The 21030-nt window shown below is 43.6% G+C and overlaps 1 protein-coding gene across 1 annotated transcript in view; it reads right to left on the bottom strand.

Annotated features, from left to right (window-relative positions):
• The window catches only part of LOC124722222 (nose resistant to fluoxetine protein 6-like), a 96149-nt gene that overhangs the window by 54052 nt on the left and 21067 nt on the right, over nucleotides 1-21030 (bottom strand). The window contains exons 4-7 of the mRNA XM_047247416.1: nucleotides 17552-17719; nucleotides 11849-11942; nucleotides 6702-6830; nucleotides 4315-4480 (exon numbers count right to left, since the gene is read on the bottom strand). Of these exons, the coding sequence (XP_047103372.1) occupies nucleotides 4315-4480; nucleotides 6702-6830; nucleotides 11849-11942; nucleotides 17552-17719 (557 nt within the window). The remainder of the gene's footprint in view (nucleotides 1-4314; nucleotides 4481-6701; nucleotides 6831-11848; nucleotides 11943-17551; nucleotides 17720-21030) is intronic.

Below are 21030 nucleotides of genomic sequence, written 5' to 3'. Positions count from 1 at the left end.
TTATCCAAGGCAGAATAATTGAATTAATAAGAAAACACTGAAGCTACGAGATAAAGCGCTGGAACATGTATGGATAAAAGAAAGGAAGTAAATGAATTTTGTCCTGCATAAAGTGGAAATTTTCTCCAACTTGTCCTTGCAAGCTCTGAAATTAAGAAGAGCTACAATATCCTGTAGATAATTGGAATATACAAGGTTATTATAAATGACTGAAGCGATTTCATAAATTCACTGTTGCTACATTAATTGACACATTGTCACACAACTCAACGCTCATATAGAAAACCTCAAAAAGTTTTGTATTGTTGCAGGTACACTTCAGATTTCTACCTTAAGTGCGCAGAAGTCAGCAGCTCGGCAAGATGGCGACAGGCGCCGTTAAAGCGTATGTTGTGTCTGAAATGAACTCACATCAGTTTGCCGTAACAGTGCAAGGAGGAGGAGAAGGAGGAGATTAGTGTTTAACGTCCCGTCGACAACGAGGTCATTAGAGACGGAGCACAAGCTCGGATTGGGGAAGGACGAGGAAGGAAATCGGCCGTGCCCTTTCAAAGGAACCATCCCGGCATTTGCCTGGAGCGATTTAGGGAAATCACGGAAAACCTAAATCTGGGTGGCCGGACGCGGGTTTGAACCGTCGTCCTTCCGAATGCGAGTCCAGTGTGGTAACCACTGCGTCACCTCGCTCGATGTAACAGTACAAGAACACTTCACAACGTAGTTCAACAAAAACACACCAACTGCCAACTCCAACCGCGCGACTGCTACGGTCGCAGGTTCGAATCCTGCCTCGGGCATGGATGTGTGTGATGTCCTTAGGTTAGTTAGGTTTAAGTAGTTCTAAGTTCTAGGGGACTGATGACCACAGCTGTTAAGTCCCATAGTGCTCAGAGCCATTTGAACCATTTTTTCTGACGACATGATCGAGAAAGTGGAGAGAATTGTTTTGGGGGATCGCCGAATGACTGTTGAACAGATCGCCTCCAGAGTTGGCATTTCTGTGGGTTCTGTGCACACAATCCTGCATGACGACCTGAAAATGTGAAGGTATGGTCAGTGAGTTCTTGAACGGGAAATTGAGAAACAGATGGATCGGCCGTGGTGGGGCTGATGGTCAGCAACTCTTGTCGTCACCTCTACGCTCTCCCGACCTAACCAAACGCAACGTTTTTGTGTATGAAAGATTCAGTGTTTACGCCTCACTTCACCAACAAACCCACCAGGACTGCGAGCTCGCATCAGCAGTGCTTTTGAATAGCTTGGCGGGGACATGCTGCGCTGAACGCGAGGAGAACTTAATTATCGACTTGATGCCTGCAAAATCAGTAGGGGTGAGGCACATATGGAGTACCAATCCACTAAATTACAGGCCCATATCGTTAACGTCGATATGAAGCAGGATTTTAGAACATATATTGTGTTCGAACATTATGAATTACCTCAAAGAAAACTGTCTATTGACACACAGTCAGCATGGGTTTAGAAACCTTTGTTCCTGTGAAACACAACTAGCTCTTTATTCACATGAAGTGTCGAGTGCTATTGAAATGGAATTTCAGATCGATTCTGTATTTCTGGATTTCCGGAAGGCTTTTGACACTGTACCACACAAGTGGCTCATAGTGAAATTGTGTGCTTATGGAATATCGTCTCAGTTATGTGACTGAATTTGTGATTTCCTGTCAGAGAGGTTACAGTTCGTATTAATTGACGGAAAGTCATCGAGTAAAACAGAAGTGATTTCTGGCGTTCCCCAAGGTAGTGTTATGCATTCAAGTTTTAAGGCCTCTGATTTTTTTTCTCCGGACTGGAAAGAGATAGAAACATGCGCATTGTTTTAAAATGAGGCCGCGTTCATTGTCAATACGTCCCAGAGATGGCAGCACCGTACAGCAGATGGAATTTTACCGCCAGCGGCGAGAATGAGAACTGTTTTAAATACTTAAAATGTAAAATGTTTTCCTTACTTGAACAGCGTGGAATCATTCGTTTTCTGAATTTGCGTAGTGTGAAACCAATTGAAATTCATCGACAGTTGAAGGAGACATGTGGTGATGGAGTTATGGATGTGTCGAAAGTGTGTTCGTGGGTGCAACAGTTTAATGAAGGCAGAACATCGTGTGACAACAAACCGAAACAACCTCGGGCTCACACAAGCCGGTCTGACGACATGATCGAGAAAGTGGAGAGAATTGTTTTGGGGGATCGCCGAATGACTGTTGAACAGATCGCCTCCAGAGTTGGCATTTCTGTGGGTTCTGTGCACACAATCCTGCATGACGACCTGAAAATGCGAAAAGTGTCATCCAGGTGGGTGCCACGAATGCTGACGGACGACCACATGGCTGCCCGTGTGGCATGTTGCCAAGCAATGTTGACGCCCAACGACAGCATGAATGGGACTTTCTTTTTGTCGGTTGTGACAATGGATGAGACGTGGATGCCACTTTTCAATCCAGAAACAAAGCGCCAGTCGGCTCAATGGAAGCACACAGATTCACCGCCACCAAAAAATTACGGGTAACCGCCAGTGCTGAAAAAATGATGGTGTCCATGTTCTGGGACAGCGAGGGCGTAATCCTTACCCATTGCGTTCCAAAGGGCACTACGGTAACAGGTGCATCCTACGAAAATGTTTTGATGAACAAATTCCATCCTGCACTGCAACAAAAACGTCCGGGAAGGGCTGCGCGTGTGTTGTTTCACCAAGACAACGCACCCGCACATCGAGCTAACGTTACGCAACAGTTTCTTCGTGATAACTTTGAAGTGATTCCTCATGCTCCCTACTCACCTGACCTGGCTCCTAGTGACTTTTGGCTTTTTCCAACAGTGAAAGACACTCTCCGTGGCCGCACATTCACCAGCCGTGCTGCTATTGCCTCAGCGATTTTCCAGTGGTCAAAACAGACTCCTAAAGAAGCCTTCGCCGCTGTCATGGAATCATGGCGTCAGCGTTGTGAAAAATGTGTACGTCTGCAGGGCGATTACGTCGAGAAGTAACGCCAGTTTCATCGATTTTGGGTGAGTAGTTAATTAGAAAAAAATGGGAGGCCTTAGAACTTGAATGCACCTCGTAGGCCCTTTGCTGTTCCTTATCTGTATAAACGATTTGGGAGACAATCTGAGCAGCCGTCTTCGGTTCTTTGCAGATGACGCTGTCGTTTATCGACTAATAAAGTTATCAGAAAATCAAAGCAAACTGCAAAACGATTTAGAAAAATATCTGAATGGTGCGAAAAGTGGTAGATGACGCCGATTAACGAAAAGTGTGAGGTCATCCACATGAGTGCTAAAAGGAACTCGCTAAACTTCGGTTGCACGATAAATCAGTCTTATCTAAAAGCCGTAAATTCAACTAAATACCTAGGTATTACAATTACGAACAACTTAAATTGGAAGGAACACATAGAAAATGTTGTGGGGAAGGCTATCCAAAGACTGCGTTTTATTGGCAGGACACCTGGAAAATGTAACAGACCTACTAAGGAGACTGCCTACACTACGCTTGTCCGTCCTCTTTTAGAATACTGCTGCGCAGTGTGGGATCCTTACCAGATGGGACTGACGGAGTACATCGAAAAAATTCAAAGAAAGGCAGCACGTTTTGTATTATCGCGAAATATGGGAGAGAATGTCACAGAAATGATACAGGATTTGGGCTGGAAACCGTTAAAAGAAAGGCGTTTTTCGTTGTGATGGAATCTTCTCACGAAATTCCAATCACCAAGTTTCTCTTCCGAATGCGAAAATATTTTGTTGACACTGACCTACATAGGGAGGAACGATAACCACGATAAAATAAGAGAAATCAGAGCTCGTACAGAAAGATATAGGGGTCCATTCTTTCAGCGCGCTATACGAGATTGGAATAATAGAGAATTGTGAAGGTGGTTCGATGAACCCTCTGCCAGTCGCTTAAATGTGATTTGCAGAGTATCCATGTAGATGCAGATGTAGATGTACTTGTAATATGTCAAAAATTCTTTTTTCGATTTTACTATGTACGTGCCAAGCTATGTGACAGTATGTCAGTATGTGGCCGAGCGGTTCTAGGCGCTTCAGTCCGGAACCGCGCTGCTTTTACTGTCGCAGGTTCCAATCCTGCCTCTGGTATGGATGTGCGTGATGTCCTTAGGTTAGTTAAGCTTAAGTAGTTCTAAGTCTAGGGGACTGGTGTCCTCAGATGTTAAGTCCCATAGTGCTTAGAGCCATTTGAACCATTTGACAATATGTCAAATAATATATCTACAACAATCTGTGAACTCGCTTCAGTTATTAATAACAGTCCTTTAATATGTGGATAGTACTGACCATGTTATTGACGGGGAACAGCGTGTTGATGTAGAGCAGGTTCCGCCACCAGTACTTGGGACAGTTGAGGTGGTCCTGGGTTGGCGGGTCCATGACGGAGTTGTGTGCGAACCAGATGGTCACAAGGTAGGCCAGGCACAGCACCAAAAGGTACGGTGGTGTCAACCTGCAACAACACGTCCCCTCACTTATGGCATGCACTGCTCTCAAGCCATCATCACAGAAGCTCCATCATAATTCGCCATGCGTCCTTGGAGATCTTCGTTTATTGGGCGTTAGGCCAGGGCCAAGTCGTGCTGTATTTCTCCTGGTAACGTTTCGTCTTCCAGCGCTGGAGACACCACGAGAGGCTGCATCCACTCAGATTTTATCTGCTTTCTGAGTCGTTATAGCCTCTGATGATGTCTGCTGCATAGGGAGACGAAACGTTAGAGAAATACGCCCTGGGCCACGGCCTAATGCCCATAGAAATAACATCTTCAAGACGCCAATACCGGATGTGAAGAAGTGCATTGTATAGTTCTCATATCATTTTCTTTAACTTCCAGATTAAAAGTACTTCAACAATTTTTTTCTTTTTCTTTCGATCCCTACTCTTAAAACAACTTACATAAAAAATCCTTCGGACGTAGTGTTAACATAGCACTATGATCAAATAATATGACGAGTAGGTATTCTCAATGTTTTCTAACATCCCAGCGTCGAGAGCCCGCTTCCGTGAAGCACCAAGATTATAGCCTCCTTGCCAGTGAAAGTTGTTGCTGCACATTCTGGTCTCTATGGTCTCTTAGATGAAAGAGTTTCAGTAGATTAGTGAGTTGGACAAGATTTTTGTTTGATCAAACTTAATTTTATACAGGGTGCCCCAGGGGGAACGACCAATATACACGGAATTGACAGGAACGATTATTTGACGCAAAAAACTTCATATGGAAATATTCCCTCTCTCGGATGGTTTACGAGATAGAACGCATTTAATGTACATTGTTATTTATTTTCTATGTTTTCAGGTCTACACATCTACACATATACAACAATTAGTAAACATTACAATATGTATCAATTGAAAAATACGAATTTTTAATACTTTCACCTCCACAGATTATCGTACACGTCACATTACAGCCACTGTACAACTCACAATAGATATTCAAATATCCCACCGTCAACTTCAGTGCATTTGTGCACTCTTGTGAGAAAATGTTGAGCCGCTTGTCCGGGTGTCTCTGCACGTTCGCTAATGAGGAACCAAGCAGTTCTTCGTATTCCACCTTCCGTTTGTACACCTCAGACGTGACCCACCAAATAAACAAAAATTTAATGGCGTAAGGTCTGGCGGTCTTGGAGGCCAGTTAGTTATACTACCACTACTAATCCAGCGACTAAGGTAGTGTGGGTGAGTCGTTCCCTCGCATGTCGTAAAATGCAGACTGGCTCCGCCATTTTGAAACAGCATTGCATGCGCTCTACTAGGCCAAAAACAAATGAACATTAAATGTGTTCTTTCTCGGGCGTGTCTTCATGTGAAGTCTTTTGCTTCAAATGAGCCTTCCTGTCCTAACCCCGAAAATTGACCATTCCTCGTGGGACACTGTATTTATTAGTGAGACTGTACTCAGCAACCGCTGGTTATGCCATGTCATGCCAACGACCCTACATATTTTGCTAGGTATACTTTCACAGAAAGGAAGAAGGCATAGGTGGATCACTTGTTGTTCTTAAACGTGTCTGAGTTTCCATTTTTAGGAGAGAGATAGTTTAATAACCCGATCACTATGGCCGCTCTTTAAGAATACGTACTTCAGTGGTTTTATCTCAGTTTGCAAGTGATCCTTGTCAGAAACAGCTATGTATACCTTCAAATTTAAAACCGCTCTGTTCTGGTCTGGGTGGTGGAAGCTATGTACACTGAGTTATATGTCAGTTTGCGTCAGCTTGCAGTAAACAAAGTGGCCGAACCCGCCACCCGGTTTAAATTCTAGCAAAACATCTAAACATAATAGCTTTCCCTACCTGCATCTCGCCAACGAATTTCACGTTACAGCATTGTTATTGTCCATAAACATAATTTATTTTCCATATACGTCCACTTTTTCTGGAACTGCAGAAGTAAAGTCGTAACTAGATCCTGGTATTAAGATTCCTATGCAACAGTGATTTAGTTTGGCGTTTGTATTCACGGCCGCGAATCATAAATCTGCTCTCAAAGGTGCTGTCCTATAAGCTACCGCTAAAATTATTATTATTCCAATGGACAACATTAAAAGAAAAAGCACAGTGAACAATCATTATAATAAAATACGTTAACCATATTGTAAAAAATATTATTTTCGTCTGAAAGTTGTATATTACGAAGAACTCACATAGAAAACTGTACGGTAACATACCTTAGAAATCGGTACGAGAATATACCGATGAAGCGGAGAACAGACGATTTGAACTTGGTGCAAACTGGGACTTCTGACACCTCCTGTTTCTTGTCCATTTTGAAATACATGAACGCCAGCAGAAGACCACTGTTAACATAAAACAACATTTTTACCAAGTATATTCTTGTATAACATGTTCTAAGATGTTTTGTTAGATAAATATGTTTACAATGTGAGAATGTTAGTTATGCAAAGTGTAGGAATGTTAAAGGAAAATTTACGGAATATGGTCTGTAAAGGAATATGTATCCACTGATGAAGATCATACGAAGATATAAAGAGAGTTTAATATCTACAGTATATCTAACTTAGTGTCCTTTATTAAGAACCATGAAATCAACCAGTCATAATTCCAGTTTAAAAAAAGGGTCTTGAAAACTGATCCACCACAATTCACAGAGGTGGTTTTTCTTTCATTTATCGTCTTACTTCGAACTCTGTAGCATTTCTCATGATAAATATCAACACTCCTTGTATACAACTATAAAATTTTTCTGTCGAGTAATAGCGCAGAGTAATTTGTTGTAACATTATGAAATCTGTATATCTGTTAGTTGCTAATGTAGTTGTAGTGATTACTGTTATGACTTATATGGGCAATTCACTCGCAGGAGAGAGATTAGACTGGTGGGGGTGAAAGTTCTAGTAAAAAATCCTTGCAGTAGTTGTAGGTTCCACCTGGCTTGTGAGAGACTTAACGTTATTCGAAGACACTGACTTAGCCAGTAGGATACAAACTGATTTTAAAACAAAATTTTCTGGAAATAATTTATTTGCAGTTCTTCTTTCTCCACTTAACGACCGCATTTAAACTTGATAGACAGCTGGAGAAATTTTGCTTTCTTAGCCCCCCAAAAACTCTTCATGGATTCACTATATTTCTTTCTCCATCCATTAGACAATATCTTGACAGTCTTGTTTTTAAGGTTTTCCGTGAAGCTGTGCTTCCTTATTAGTGATCGAAAGGCTGAACGATTCATTATGACATCTTCTATGATGTGCATGTCTTGTAAATTTTCTCTGGTTTTTGTGACCAGGTCATTTTCACCTTTGTATCAATAACGTTAGTCACTTGGTGAATCCATTCTTGTCGACGCTATAAATATAGCCATAGAATTTGAAAATTGTGAAATCTGTCAGCGTGTAGTGGTCAGATGTTCTCCACTCCGTTTAAATTCCATTGCCTTGTGTACGGATAAATATTTTCCGAACAATTTTCCTCTCCTGGTTTTTAACTTCAGCAACTGTAGAGTCTCCTCCAATAGCTATGGTCTCTGATGGATTTAGTGTTTCCAGCAAGAAAACGTCTAATAATATCGTTATTTGGCCTTGCACGCTACTGGTCTGTTGGCATAGTTGTTTCTCGTAATTCTGAGTGTGTTCTGAAATTTGATGCCTCTTTCCAATTTTTCGATACTGCACAACACTAATGGCTGTACAACTCCTCCAAGGTATTTGAAGGAGGACACCTTTAAAATCTTCCCATATTCCATCTTTAGTTGAACCTCCGTGCTTTTTGCAGCCAGTTTTCCACGTAAAAGGTCTTCTCGTAGCTATCTGGAGGCCTGCCTTTGTCTCTATCTTGAGTAGCTTTTCTTTGGCATATTTAGTTGCTTCTTTAGTCCTATTATTACGTGCCACTGGGTCTCACTGCATCGCATGAAGCTTTATGACTCAATTTTTCCTGTGTTTATCTCACTTTCGCTCTCCGACTGAACTTCCCATCCATCGATTTTCTGTCTACACGAGTTTCTGTACAAACCTTACAGGAAATTTTCTGGGCTCTTTCTAGATCTGTTTTGACTTGTTGTAGCCAGGGTATAATTTTCAGTCGTTTCGTGTATGTTAAAATTTTATTAGTAGTCTTTTTTTGGGTGTCTGTTGGATAATTTTTCTCTGATTTCCAGGGTTTTAGTGTGCATCCATCTTCCGTTTTATTTTGGTCGAGTATCTTTCTCATAATTTTTTGTTTCACTTTCAAAAAGTTTCCCATATCACATTTTGTGTGAAGTACGAAAATGACGCTGTTATACAGGGCTTCTGATTTGATAACTGTGTTATAGTGCCTGATTTTTGTGACTGTGGAAACACATTTTTTGTTGTACATGTCACGATTTCTTCAGTATACACTCCTTAGTTCCCGTAAGTGAATTGTCTGTTTTGTGAATAAAACCATCTACATTGGTTAATATATGTTCTTTATAACGTAGTTTCGGCCACTGCCATTATCAGATCTGTAATTAAGTTTATAGGGACATAAAGAACGAGAGGCGTTTATTATACATTATTGAACGATAAAAGATGAAAAATTAATAAGTTACAAAATTCTACAACGTTAACTCACCAAGCTTACAGGTTGTAAAATAAAGTTCGGTGTCGTTATCAATAAAAGCTATACCTAATCGCTGCGTCAGCTGTCAACTTGGCTCAAAAAATTGTTAGAAAGATGTAAGTTCTAACCGACATCTGGCACTAGTGTGGGGATATTCAACTAGAACTTACATCTTTAGAAAACATTTTTGAGCTAAGTTGACAGTGAACGCCCCGACTGCGTCTAGGTTTTATAGACATTAACACTGTACCTTGTGTTACAAGTTTTAAGTTTTGGTGAGTGAACATTGTCAAATTCTTTACCTTTTTATTTTTTCATCTTTTGGAGCTAATAATGTATAACAAAGGCCTCTCGTTTTTTATGTTCTTGCAATCTTAATTACAGATCTTATGATGGCAGTAGCCGAAACGACGTCATAAATAAAGACATTATTAAAGAATCTAGACGGTTTTATTCACAAAATATTCACAATTATCGCGAATTCATACAGGAAATTTATTTACTTTATTAATAATTTCTCTATGTTATTTAATTTTCCTTCAGTGTGTTCAACGATCTCTCCCAGGCACTTTAAGCACAGGATTCTCAAGATTTGATCACAGTTTGTGGATAATTTTTGGCTATCGAGTTTTGAGCACAAGAATTGAGTTTTTTGGCAGGAAATTTGGAGGTCAACTATTTCAGCTCATTCTTTGAGGATTTCTATCTATTTGATTGCAGTGGTGATGATTGGCTAGTATTATTATTGTTTTATATTATCATTGAGGAGTATTCCACCTGTATTTTTTGTTCATCTAGTTGTATTTAATTCGAGAGATATTTAGGAAGCTGTATAATATTCTGAGCTAAATTTGGTTATTAGTCACGTTTTTTAAGCTAATATTGTATTCAAATACGATATACTATAGTCCACTGTAATAAACTAGGTGGTGGGTCAAAAGAGATAGCATCAATAAAACATGAATATGTTGTGACACGAAATGTTGCGTAATAGTCGCATCACAGTGTTGCTACTACTCTTCGAAGGAAATCTGATTTACACTACAGGCCATTAAAATTGCTATACCAAGAAGAAATGAAGATGATCAACGGGTATTCATTGGACAAATATGTTATACTGTGCATAGATCCTGAGAAATCAGTACCCAGAACAACCACCTCTGGCCCAAACAATGGCCTTGATACGCCTGGGCATTGAGTCAAACAGAGCTTGGATGGCGTGTACAGGTACAGCTGCCCATGCAGCTTCAACACGATACCACAGTTCATCAAGAGTACTGACTGGCGTATTGTGACGAGCCAGTTGCTCGGCCACCATTGACAAGACGTTTTCAATTGGTGAGAGATCTGGAGAATGTGCTGGCCAGGGCAGCAGTCGAACATTTTCTGTATCCAGAAAGGCTCGTACAGGACCTGCAACATGCGGTCATGCATTATCCTGCTGAAATGTAGGGTTTCGGAGGGATCGAATAAAGGGTAGAGCCACGGGTCGTAACACATCTGAAATCTAACGTCCACTGTTCAAAGTGCCGTCAATGCGAACAAGAGGTGACCGAGACGTGTAATCAATGGCACGCCATACAATCGGCACCCCATACCATCACGCCATGTGATACGCCAGTATGGCGATGACGAATGCACGCTACCAATGTGCGTTCACCGCGATGTCGCCAAACACGGATGCGACCATCATGATGCTGTAAACAGAACCGGGATTCATCCGAAAAAATGACGTTTTGCCATTCGTGCACCCAGGTTCGTCGTTGAGTACACCATCGCAGGCGCTCCTGTCTGTGATGCAGCGGCAAGGGTAACCGCAGCCATGGGCTCCGAGCTGATCGTCCATGCTGCTGCAAACGCCGTCGAACTGTTCGTGCAGATGGTTGTTGTCTTGCAAACGTCCCCATCTGTTGACTCAGGGATCGAGACGTGGCTGCACGATCCGTTACAGCCATGCGGATAAGATGCCTGTCATCTCGACTGCTAGTAATATGAGAGCGTTGGGATCCAGCACGGCGTTCCGTATTACCCTCCTGAACACACCGATTCCATATTCTGCTAACAGTCATTGAATCGCGACGAACGCGAGCAGCAATGTCGCGATACGATAAACCGCAATAGTGATAGGCTACAATGCGACCTTTATCAAAGTCGGAAAGGTGATGGTATGCATTTCTCCTCGTTACACGAGCCATCACAACAACTTTTCACCAGGCAACGCCGGTCAGCTGCTGTTTGTGTCTGAGAAATCGATTGGAAACTTTCCTCATGTCAGCACGTTGTAGGAGTCGCCACCGGCGCCAACCTTGTGTGAATGCTCTGGAAAGCTAATCATTTGCATATCACAGCATCTTCTTCCTGTCGGTTAAATTTCGCGTCTGTAGCACATCTTAGTGGCATAGCAGTTTTAATGGCCAGTAGTACAGAATAACCTGTTGTACTATTTTTTATAATTTGGTGCGTCTGATTCCGCTCAAAAAAACAGATTTACGTAATCGTGCATTAACTATTATTTTATCCAGCATGTTTTAGGTCTCGGCAACAGGATAGCCGCAACTGCTGCTCTTTTCGTATACAGAATCTTAAACTTTCAAAAATACTTGGCATCTAATAAAGGTTCTCGGCAAAGGACTACAAAGCTGAGGACTGTGCGTGAATGGTGTGTGAGAAAGCACGAGAGTAATGGGCTGGGACAGCAGGAAGGCAGTTTGCATGCGAGGGCCAGCGGACGGTGTGTGAAAGCGGCTGCGACCGTGTGTGGTACTGCACCCACCTCATGAAGAAGAACGTGTCCACGGAGAAAGCGCCGCTGCTGATCGACTGGAACAGGAAGTCTCTCTCCACCAGCTTCCGGAAGCCCCGGTTGTCTGCAACACAGGAAGGCCGGTTCGCTGAGCACACAACGCGCGTTTGCCGGCACACCAGCCTGCTAACTGTTACCTGATACCTGAAACTCCCGGGACCGACTTTCCACTAAGGATTCGGTGTGGACAACATCTTTTTTATTTACCCACCCTTCCACCGGTTTACTAATTTTCAAATTCTTTCAGTGTCGTAATACTGTATGTAAGTAAATGAACACAAATCTGCGTAAGAAATCTTCTGCTTCAATGTTTCTCGAACTGAATTTCACGTCAGTTTTAGTACTAAGTAGAGATGGTCACACTTACGTCTGTATAAGAACGCTACTTCAGCGTACGAATATCAACACAACTCTCTGACTTCTCTTGTAGTACTGCGACACTGTTTAACATTAAACTCACAAAACTGAGGAGTGAGTGGTTAAAAGACAGTTGTTGTCTGCCTAACCATACGAGAATACACTCCTGGAAATGGAAAAAAGAACACATTGACACCGGTGTGTCAGACCCACCATACTTGCTCCGGACACTGCGAGAGGGCTGTACAAGCAATGATCACACGCACGGCACAGCGGACACACCAGGAACCGCGGTGTTGACCGTCGAATGGCGCTAGCTGCGCAGCATTTGTGCACCGCCGCCGTCAGTGTCAGCCAGTTTGCCGTGGCATACGGAGCTCCATCGCAGTCTTTAACACTGGTAGCATGCCGCGACAGCGTGGACGTGAACCGTATGTGCAGTTGACGGACTTTGAGCAAGGGCGTATAGTGGGCATGCGGGAGGCCGGGTGGACGTACCGCCGAATTGCTCAACACGTGGGGCGTGAGGTCTCCACAGTACATCGATGTTGTCGCCAGTGGTCGGCGGAAGGTGCACGTGCCCGTCGACCTGGGACCGGACCGCAGCGACGCACGGATGCACGCCAAGACCGTAGGATCCTACGCAGTGCCGTAGGGGACCGCACCGCCACTTCCCAGCAAATTATGGACACTGTTGCTCCTGGGGTATCGGCGAGGATCATTCGCAACCGTCTCCATGAAGCTGGGCTACGGTCCCGCACACCGTTAGGCCGTCTTCCGCTCACGCCCCGACATCGAGCAGCCCGCCTCCAGTGGTGTCGCGACAGGCGTGAATGGAGGGACGAATGGAGACGTGTCGTCTTCAGCGATGAGAGTCGCTTCTGCCTTGGTGCCAATGATGGTCGTATGCGTGTTTGGCGCCGTGCAGGTGAGCGCCACAATCAGGACTGCATACGACCGAGGCACACAGGGCCAACACCCGGCATCATGGTGTGGGGAGCGATCTCCTACACTGGCCGTACACCACTGGTGATCGTCGAGGGGACACTGAATAGTGCACGGTACATCCAAACCGTCATCGAACCCATCGTTCTACCATTCCTAGATCGGCAAGGGAACTTGCTGTTCCAACAGGACAATGCACGTCCGCATGTATCCCGTGCCACCCAACGTGCTCTAGAAGGTGTAAGTCAACTACCCTGGCCAGCAATATCTCCGGATCTGTCCCCCATTGAGCATGTTTGGGACTGGATGAAGCGTCGTCTCACGCGGTCTGCACGTCCAGCACGAACGCTGGTCCAACTGAGGCGCCAGGTGGAAATGGCATGGCAAGCCGTTCCACAGGACTACATCCAGCATCTCTACGATCGTCTCCATGGGAGAATAGCAACCTGCATTGCTGCGAAAGGTGGATATACACTGTACTAGTGCCGACATTGTGCATGCTCTGTTGCCTGTGTCTATGTGCCTGTGGTTGTGTCAGTGTGATCATGTGATGTATCTGACCCCAGGAATGTGTCAATAAAGTTTCCCCTTCCTGGGACAATGAATTCACGGTGTTCTTATTTCAATTTCCAGGAGTGTATAACTGGATGACTGGATTACCTGACTCGTCACATGAGACGAGCTATATTTCCATCACTAGCGTTATAATATAAATGTGTGAGCTCAGCAATGAGGTTACGCAATATTTCAATCAACAAACAATTCACAGCGCAATTTAGACACAGTCAGACCCATAGAGAGTGAGTATCCAAAGCTGTCAACCTCAAATGTTTCTGAAACCTTACAGCGCATTTTTTTTACCATCCAGACGAAATGTATCAAAGTCTTCAGTAAACGACGTATAACTTTATGTCATAATACTGTTAATTACTTAGATATTGGCATCAAATTTGTTTCTTTCAAATGGAACTATATTAAATTTTGTTGCTAGTATCGTAGAATTGAAAGAGATGAATCCGCTTCCTTTCATTTTTTGGGATCCGATATGCAATTTCAGAGAAATAAAAGCATTTGGAACTCATAATATCTCTGTATTGCATATCAATACCCGAATAAGTAAATATGTCGCCTCAAATAGAGGGAGAATGGAATGTTTCACTACTGCGATACGTATGTAAAAAGGGAACAGAGAAAATGAAGCTATGTATTTCGTAGGTCCACTACTTTGAATATGTAATTATTTCCACTTAGGTACATCAAGCTGTGGGGACCCATTATCCAGGTGTGAGTGCTGTATGATATCATGAACTTCTGTGTAAGAGAGCAATAACTTTGATATTCAAAATACAGCATCCTATATTCTAAATACAGCAATTTTTCCGAAACTAATCGTATATCGGTGTGCGAAACAACGTTGAATCCTTCTACTTCAGTTTCACTACATGACCTGTGCTGGAGCATGTTTTGGTGAAGATAAGAAGACGGGTCCTGTTGATCCTAATTAATGCAAGCACAGTCACAGAGCCTTAAAAATCCAGGATGACACTATAGTTCTATATCTCAAAGAGAAGTTGATACGGAAATGTCTGTATGTAATATTTGCTATTACAAGAGGCTAAATAGTGTTTAAAGAGGGGTTACTTAAAATTTATCTGGCTGAAAACAGATTTACGATGTCTTAAATAGCTTCACAAATATTTGAGGTTAACAGCTTCGGTGACTCAGCTTCTGTCATGGATGCAGTGTTACAAGATGACTGTTGCGCACAAGATTAATTCATCTGTGCTTACACGGCAAAAAATGATAACTATTGAACGTATCTAGATTAATAATAACTAACAGTCACAAAGTAATTTATAACTAGGATTATGGGGGAATACAAACTCATAACAACTACCACAGGCTTATTCAGCCGTGTAAGCGTGTACAGTCGAGAGCAGAGTGAAAATACAGGGCTACAATCAAACGCAACAACTAACAGAGGAGAGGTGAAATAAGCGAAGGGGTAAAGCTTGTATTTTTTGTAACCAGTCTGACAGAAAATTACCAGAAAGCTATATCTCTCTCAAGGCAGTATCAAAAAGAAAACAACCATTATGTAGGTGCCAACTGATATTGTAAACAGCCAAAAACCTCTTGATGGTGTAGTCTTGCGTAAAGGAAGGAAATCGGCCTCACAGCGACATAGTCCTACGAAACATTCGCCGTATTTATAAAATTACTATTAAGCAATTTCGTTACGGTATCTAAGAAGAAAATTTATAAACAATTTGGCCTGCACCTAGTGAGCTCACAGCCTCAATGAGGAAATAGTTTTACGTTGAATTTATGGTTTAAAGGCTCATTAAATACTAAATTACTTGGTAATCTAGTTACTACACATCGTTTGTTGTTATTTAATCTCTGGAAGGAAGTTCGAAACGATAGGGTTAGTAGTTTCAGTAACATGTGGTGTTTAACTAGTTGGTACTACTTTGTCCTCTAATATATGTATATAGACGTCTAGCGAGATTATCCTTACAGATAAAGAGGAATAAGTTATTTCCAATCTGTAAATTATTGTAGATACGTTGTACACTGAAGAGCCAAAGAAACTGGTACACTTGCCTGATATAATGTAGTAACCCGGTGAGAACACAGAAGTGCCGCAATACGACGTGGCATGGACTCGACTAATGTCTGAAATTGTGCATGAATCCTGCAGGGCTTTTTCAAAATGGCTCTGAGCGCTATGGGACTTAACATCTGAGGTTATCAGTCCCCTAGAACTTAAACTACTTAAGCCTAACTAACCTAAGGACATCACACACATCCATGCCCGAGGCAGGATTCGAACCTGCGACCGTAGAGGTCGCGCGATTCCAGACTGAAGCGCCTATAACCGCTCGGCCACAGCGGCCGGCCGGGCTTTTTCCATAAATCCTAGGTGTACGAGGGTTGGGGATCTCTTCTGAACAGCACATTGCAAGACATACCAGATATGCTCAATAATGTTAATGTCTGGGGAGTTTGGTGGCCAGCAGAAGTGTTTAAAGTCAGAAGAGTGTTCCTGGAGCCACTCTGTAGCAATTCTGGGCGTGTGGGGTGTCGCATTGTCCTGATGGAATTGCCTAAGTCCGTCGGAATGCACAATGGACTGAATAGATGCCGGTAATCAAAGAGGATGCTTACGTAGTTGTCACATGTCAGAGTCGTATCTAGACGTATCAGGGATCCCATATCACTCCAGCTGCACACGCCCCACACCATTACAGAGCCTCCGCCAGTTTGAACAGTCCCTTCCTGATATGCAGGGTCCATGAATTCATGCGATTGTCTCCATGCCCGTACACGTCTATCCGCTCGATACAATCTGAAGCGAGACTCGTCCGACCAGTCAACATGTCTCCAGTCATCGACAGTCCAATGTCTGTGTTGACGGGTCCAGGCGAGGCGTGAAGCTTTGTGTCGAGCAGTCATCAAGGGTACATGAGTTGGCCTTCGGCTCCGAAAGCACATGTCGATGGTGCTTAGCACTGTGGCACTTTTTGATGGCCCAGCATTGAAATCTGCAGCAAGTTGAGGAAGGGTTGCACTTGTGTCACGTTCAACGATTCTCTTTAGTCGTCGTTGGTCCCGTTCATGCAGGGTCTTTTACCGGCCTCAGCGATGTCAGAGATTTGATGTTTTGTCGGATTCCTGATATTCACGGTACACTCGTGAAATTGTCGTACGGCAAAATCCCCACTTCATCGCAACGGAGATGCTGTGTCCCATCGTTCATGCGCCGACTATAACACTACGTTCAAACTCACTTAAATCTTGATAACCAGCCATTGTAGCAGCAGTAACCGATCTAAAAACTGTGCCATACACTTTTTGTCTTATATAGACGTTGCCGAGCGCTGCGCCGCATTCTACCTCTTTACATATATCTGTATTTGAATACGAATGCCTGTACCAGTTTCTTTGGCATATCGGTGTATGAAAGTCAAGGAAATTGTCATATTAAACTGAATAACCTTTCAATTCGACGGCACTTCGGCTGATTACATATCAGTTTCTCTGTTTATTTATTAAATCAGTATTTTATTTGGTCTCAGAAGCCTGAATGGACCCCGCTCCAGATCTAGTCACCAAGAAACATCTGGGAACCAAACCCAGGACTTACACATTAGCAACCAGCAGCGGTATCAAGTAGAACACTGATGCAACCTCGGTCATAGTACTCTTAATGTAACTCGACAAAACATACGCCTTCGGTTGCTTTAAAAAAAAAAAAAAAAAAAAAAAAAAAAAACAAAAAAAAAAAAGAAAAAAAGAACTTTAGGACCAAAGCTGCGAAGAAATGTGAGGATAAGCAGTGGCAGTAGAATCAGGCGGCGTGCTCACCTGCGAAGGGGAAGGCGAACATGCAGGTGTGGCCTGCGATGACCCACAGCAAGCTGAAGACGCGCAGACCGTGCACGCAGCTGAGCGCGTCGCTGCCGGAGCCCACGTCCAGCAGCTTGCCGATGTTGGTGCGCAGCGAGAAGCACAGCAACAGGCGCAGCCACGTCCCTGCAGTCACATCACATTACAACCTCAGACTTTCTGCAGATGACGTACTTACCTATAACGAAGTATATTCTGAAAAAGCTTCCACAAATATTCAGTCTGTCTTCACAAGCATCAAGTGTTTTCACAATTTCACAATTGCGAATGTGGACAACCATCAGCCGTAGAATGGAATGACGACAAAGAAAATTTGTACTTATATGGATATGGTGTCTGTTCTCTCGGGCATGTCCGAAAGAACAGACACTACATCCATATAAGCATACAGTTCTCTCCATACAGGCCATGACCGTCTTCTTCTGTGCAGGTGCTCACATATTCCCCGAATTCTTACGGGACTGGTAAGAATGTCTTCCACGAGTAGTGTGTGTGTTGGGGTGGGACACTACGAATGTAGTGTGTGGACATACAAGGTGAGAATGTGGGTGTCGCGGGAGGCGTGCGCGAGATTGTCCCTGCAGTCGCTCTCTTCTCTGTGCCCTCGGTGGCTCAGATGGATAGAGCGTCTGCCATGTCAGTAGGAGATCCCGAGTTCGAGTCCCCGTCGGGGCACACATTTTCATCTGTCCCCGTTGGTATATATCAACGCCCGACGGCAGCTGAAGGTATTAATATATTTCTAATTTCGTAAGAAAATTTGTGTCGGACCGGGGCTCGAACCCCGATATCCCGTTTATCGCGAGCGGTCGCCTTATCGTTTGACTACCCGTGTACGACTCACAGCCACACATAAACTTTCATATGTCGTCAACTATGCGTCAACAGCCTGTACTCGTACATCCATTGTGCATATTCCCGTACAAGTGAGACATTTTACTTGAAAGACTCTTTCCTGGTGTCAGCGGATAAATAACGTATCAGAATAACACAGGCACTGCAATATCGTATGGCAAGTCTTGTCAAGAGCCCGAAGCGACACAAAGAATTGCGACTTCTTGTAGATGTTCAGGAATGTAAAATTGTGCATATCACAAAAGGCAAAAGATGTAGTATCCTATGTCTATGATATCAAGGAGTCATAACTACACAGTGAATAAAATGAAACGCCCTGAAAATATTTCATGCACCTAAAGGAGACGACCCAGTTTACATATTCTGCCCTGACTGCAAGTAATGAATGTTGGGTTTGCTATCTTAAGGCGGATAAAATATTTTTCGGGCCAGTTTTATTTCGTCGGTCCTATAGAATCAGTCACCTCTTGAACTTTGTGGGCTCAGTCGCACCATAAAAACATTTGAGCGACCCATCCTAGAACTTTGATCAAATATTTGGCACTTTACCAAATAGCCGTAACAGCACGTATTGACTTATACAAATAATATCAGTACAAACGGTCAATAGCTTGTTGGACGTACGCGAAAACATCACAGAATAATCGACACTCCTTAACTGGCAGACGCTTGAAGATAGACGCTAAATATTACACAAAACCCTACTTCAAAGTTATGAGGCTGAGTGATGAATGCTGTGTCTTAAATGAAGTTTTGGCCTGGGAGTAATGTGCCTGGCGCACTGTGTAATGACTTTAGCTTTTTCGCTTGTTATTAGTAATAAGTCCAAATCGTGCAATCCACCCTTACAACAATTCACCAACGATGTACAAGGGTGTTAATTTTTGTGTTGTTAAATGATTTTCAGTGAATATCACCGGAGTACCTTAATGTTTCGGTAAAAAAAAAAATTAAATATCGCGAGGCATTGTTCAGAAGGATATCCCAAGGCGTATAAGTTTAGAGCCTCTCGGGAAGCGTGTTTTTTCTCCGCATACATTGCCCCCTTTCCTTGGAGATATGTGAGAGTTGTATTGTATGTGCATTCGTGAAGTGTAGGCGAGTGTCATGGATGCCTGAATAGTGAAGTGTTATGTTTGCGTTTTACAATGAGGATGAGAGAAAGGAGAGGGTGGATTCCGGTGCCGGACACAAGCTATTCCTCTCGGGTGTTCGCCACGCTTAACGTCCCAACCGACAGACAGATCATCATACCAGTGCCACACTCCCTCATAATATGAAACACTGCGGAGAGGTTTGATATTCAATCCAGGACATTACTGCAAAGACTGGCGATCAGGAACTTTAGGCTACCACTACTCCTACCCTTGCTAGCAAAATATGGGCAGTGGAAACGTCATCCGCCACAGGATTCGGTTCGGTTTATTTAAGAGCCGAGTGCCACCGCAGAGGCGTGCATTAGCGACCTCGGCTACCGAGGCCGGTAATATTTCGATCTTTCTTTTTTTACAGGATGGCCAAAATGAAACTGGCCTCAAAACTGTTCCAACAATTTGTCAAACAATACAAGAGGAACGACTGCACATTTTCAGTAAGATGGAGCAACAGCACACATCACACATGCAGTCTTGGCGCTATATCGTGACGTGTTCTTTGAAGACAGGACAGTCAGCAAGAGTACTAACATATCCTGGCATCAAAGATGGCCTGATATACCTCCCTGTGGTTTTCACCTGTGGAGACAGTTGAAGAACCAGGTGCGCTGAAACAGCTTCCACATATTCTGGAAGACCTGCAGCATAGCAATGATAACGCTATTGCTGTCATCCCTTAGACAGAGTCGCTATGTCTGTCACAGTGTGAAAAATCGCGCACGACGCTGCATTAAAGTCATCGGTTGCCATTTCCTATTTCTTCTGTGGGAAACAATTCTTCTGGTCATTAACTGTGATAACTAACTTCGTGTCAGGCCTATGAAAGTGTCACACTAATAAATACTGAATGATTCATAAGGTATGTATTGTATTTTATGTTAACCGGGGACCTAGAAACGACGGAGAGGCTCCGTCCCCGTCGCAGCCGCAGTGGTCAACAACCCCACGACGACTACCGCAGTCCACTTCAACCCTCCGCCGCCCCACACCGAACCCAGGGTTATTGTGCGGTTCGGCCCCCGGTGGACCCCCCAGGGAACGTCTCACACCAGACGAGTGTAACCCCTATGTTTGCGTGGTAGAGTAATGGTGGTGTACGCGTACGTGGAGAACTTGTTTGCGCAGCAATCGCCGACATAGTGTAACTGAGGCGGAATAAGGGAAACCAGCCCGCATTCGCCGAGGCAGATGGAAAACCGCCTAAAAACCATCCACAGACTGGCCGGTTCACCGGACCTCGACACAAGTCCGCCGGGCGGATTCGTGCCGGGGACCAGGCGCTCCTTCCCGCCCGGAAAGCCGTGCGTTAGACCGCACAGCCAACAGGGCGGGCATTCAGAAGGTTGCACGCAAATTGAAGAGTCGAAATGCAAAAACTTTGGGATAGGAACGTTTTGGCTTGGAAGTAACCCTGAGCTAGTGAAAGCT

Source organism: Schistocerca piceifrons, chromosome X (genome assembly GCF_021461385.2).
Source record: "Schistocerca piceifrons isolate TAMUIC-IGC-003096 chromosome X, iqSchPice1.1, whole genome shotgun sequence".
Classification (NCBI taxonomy): Eukaryota; Metazoa; Arthropoda; class Insecta; order Orthoptera; family Acrididae; genus Schistocerca; species Schistocerca piceifrons.
This window is presented reverse-complemented; position numbering and strand designations above follow the sequence as displayed.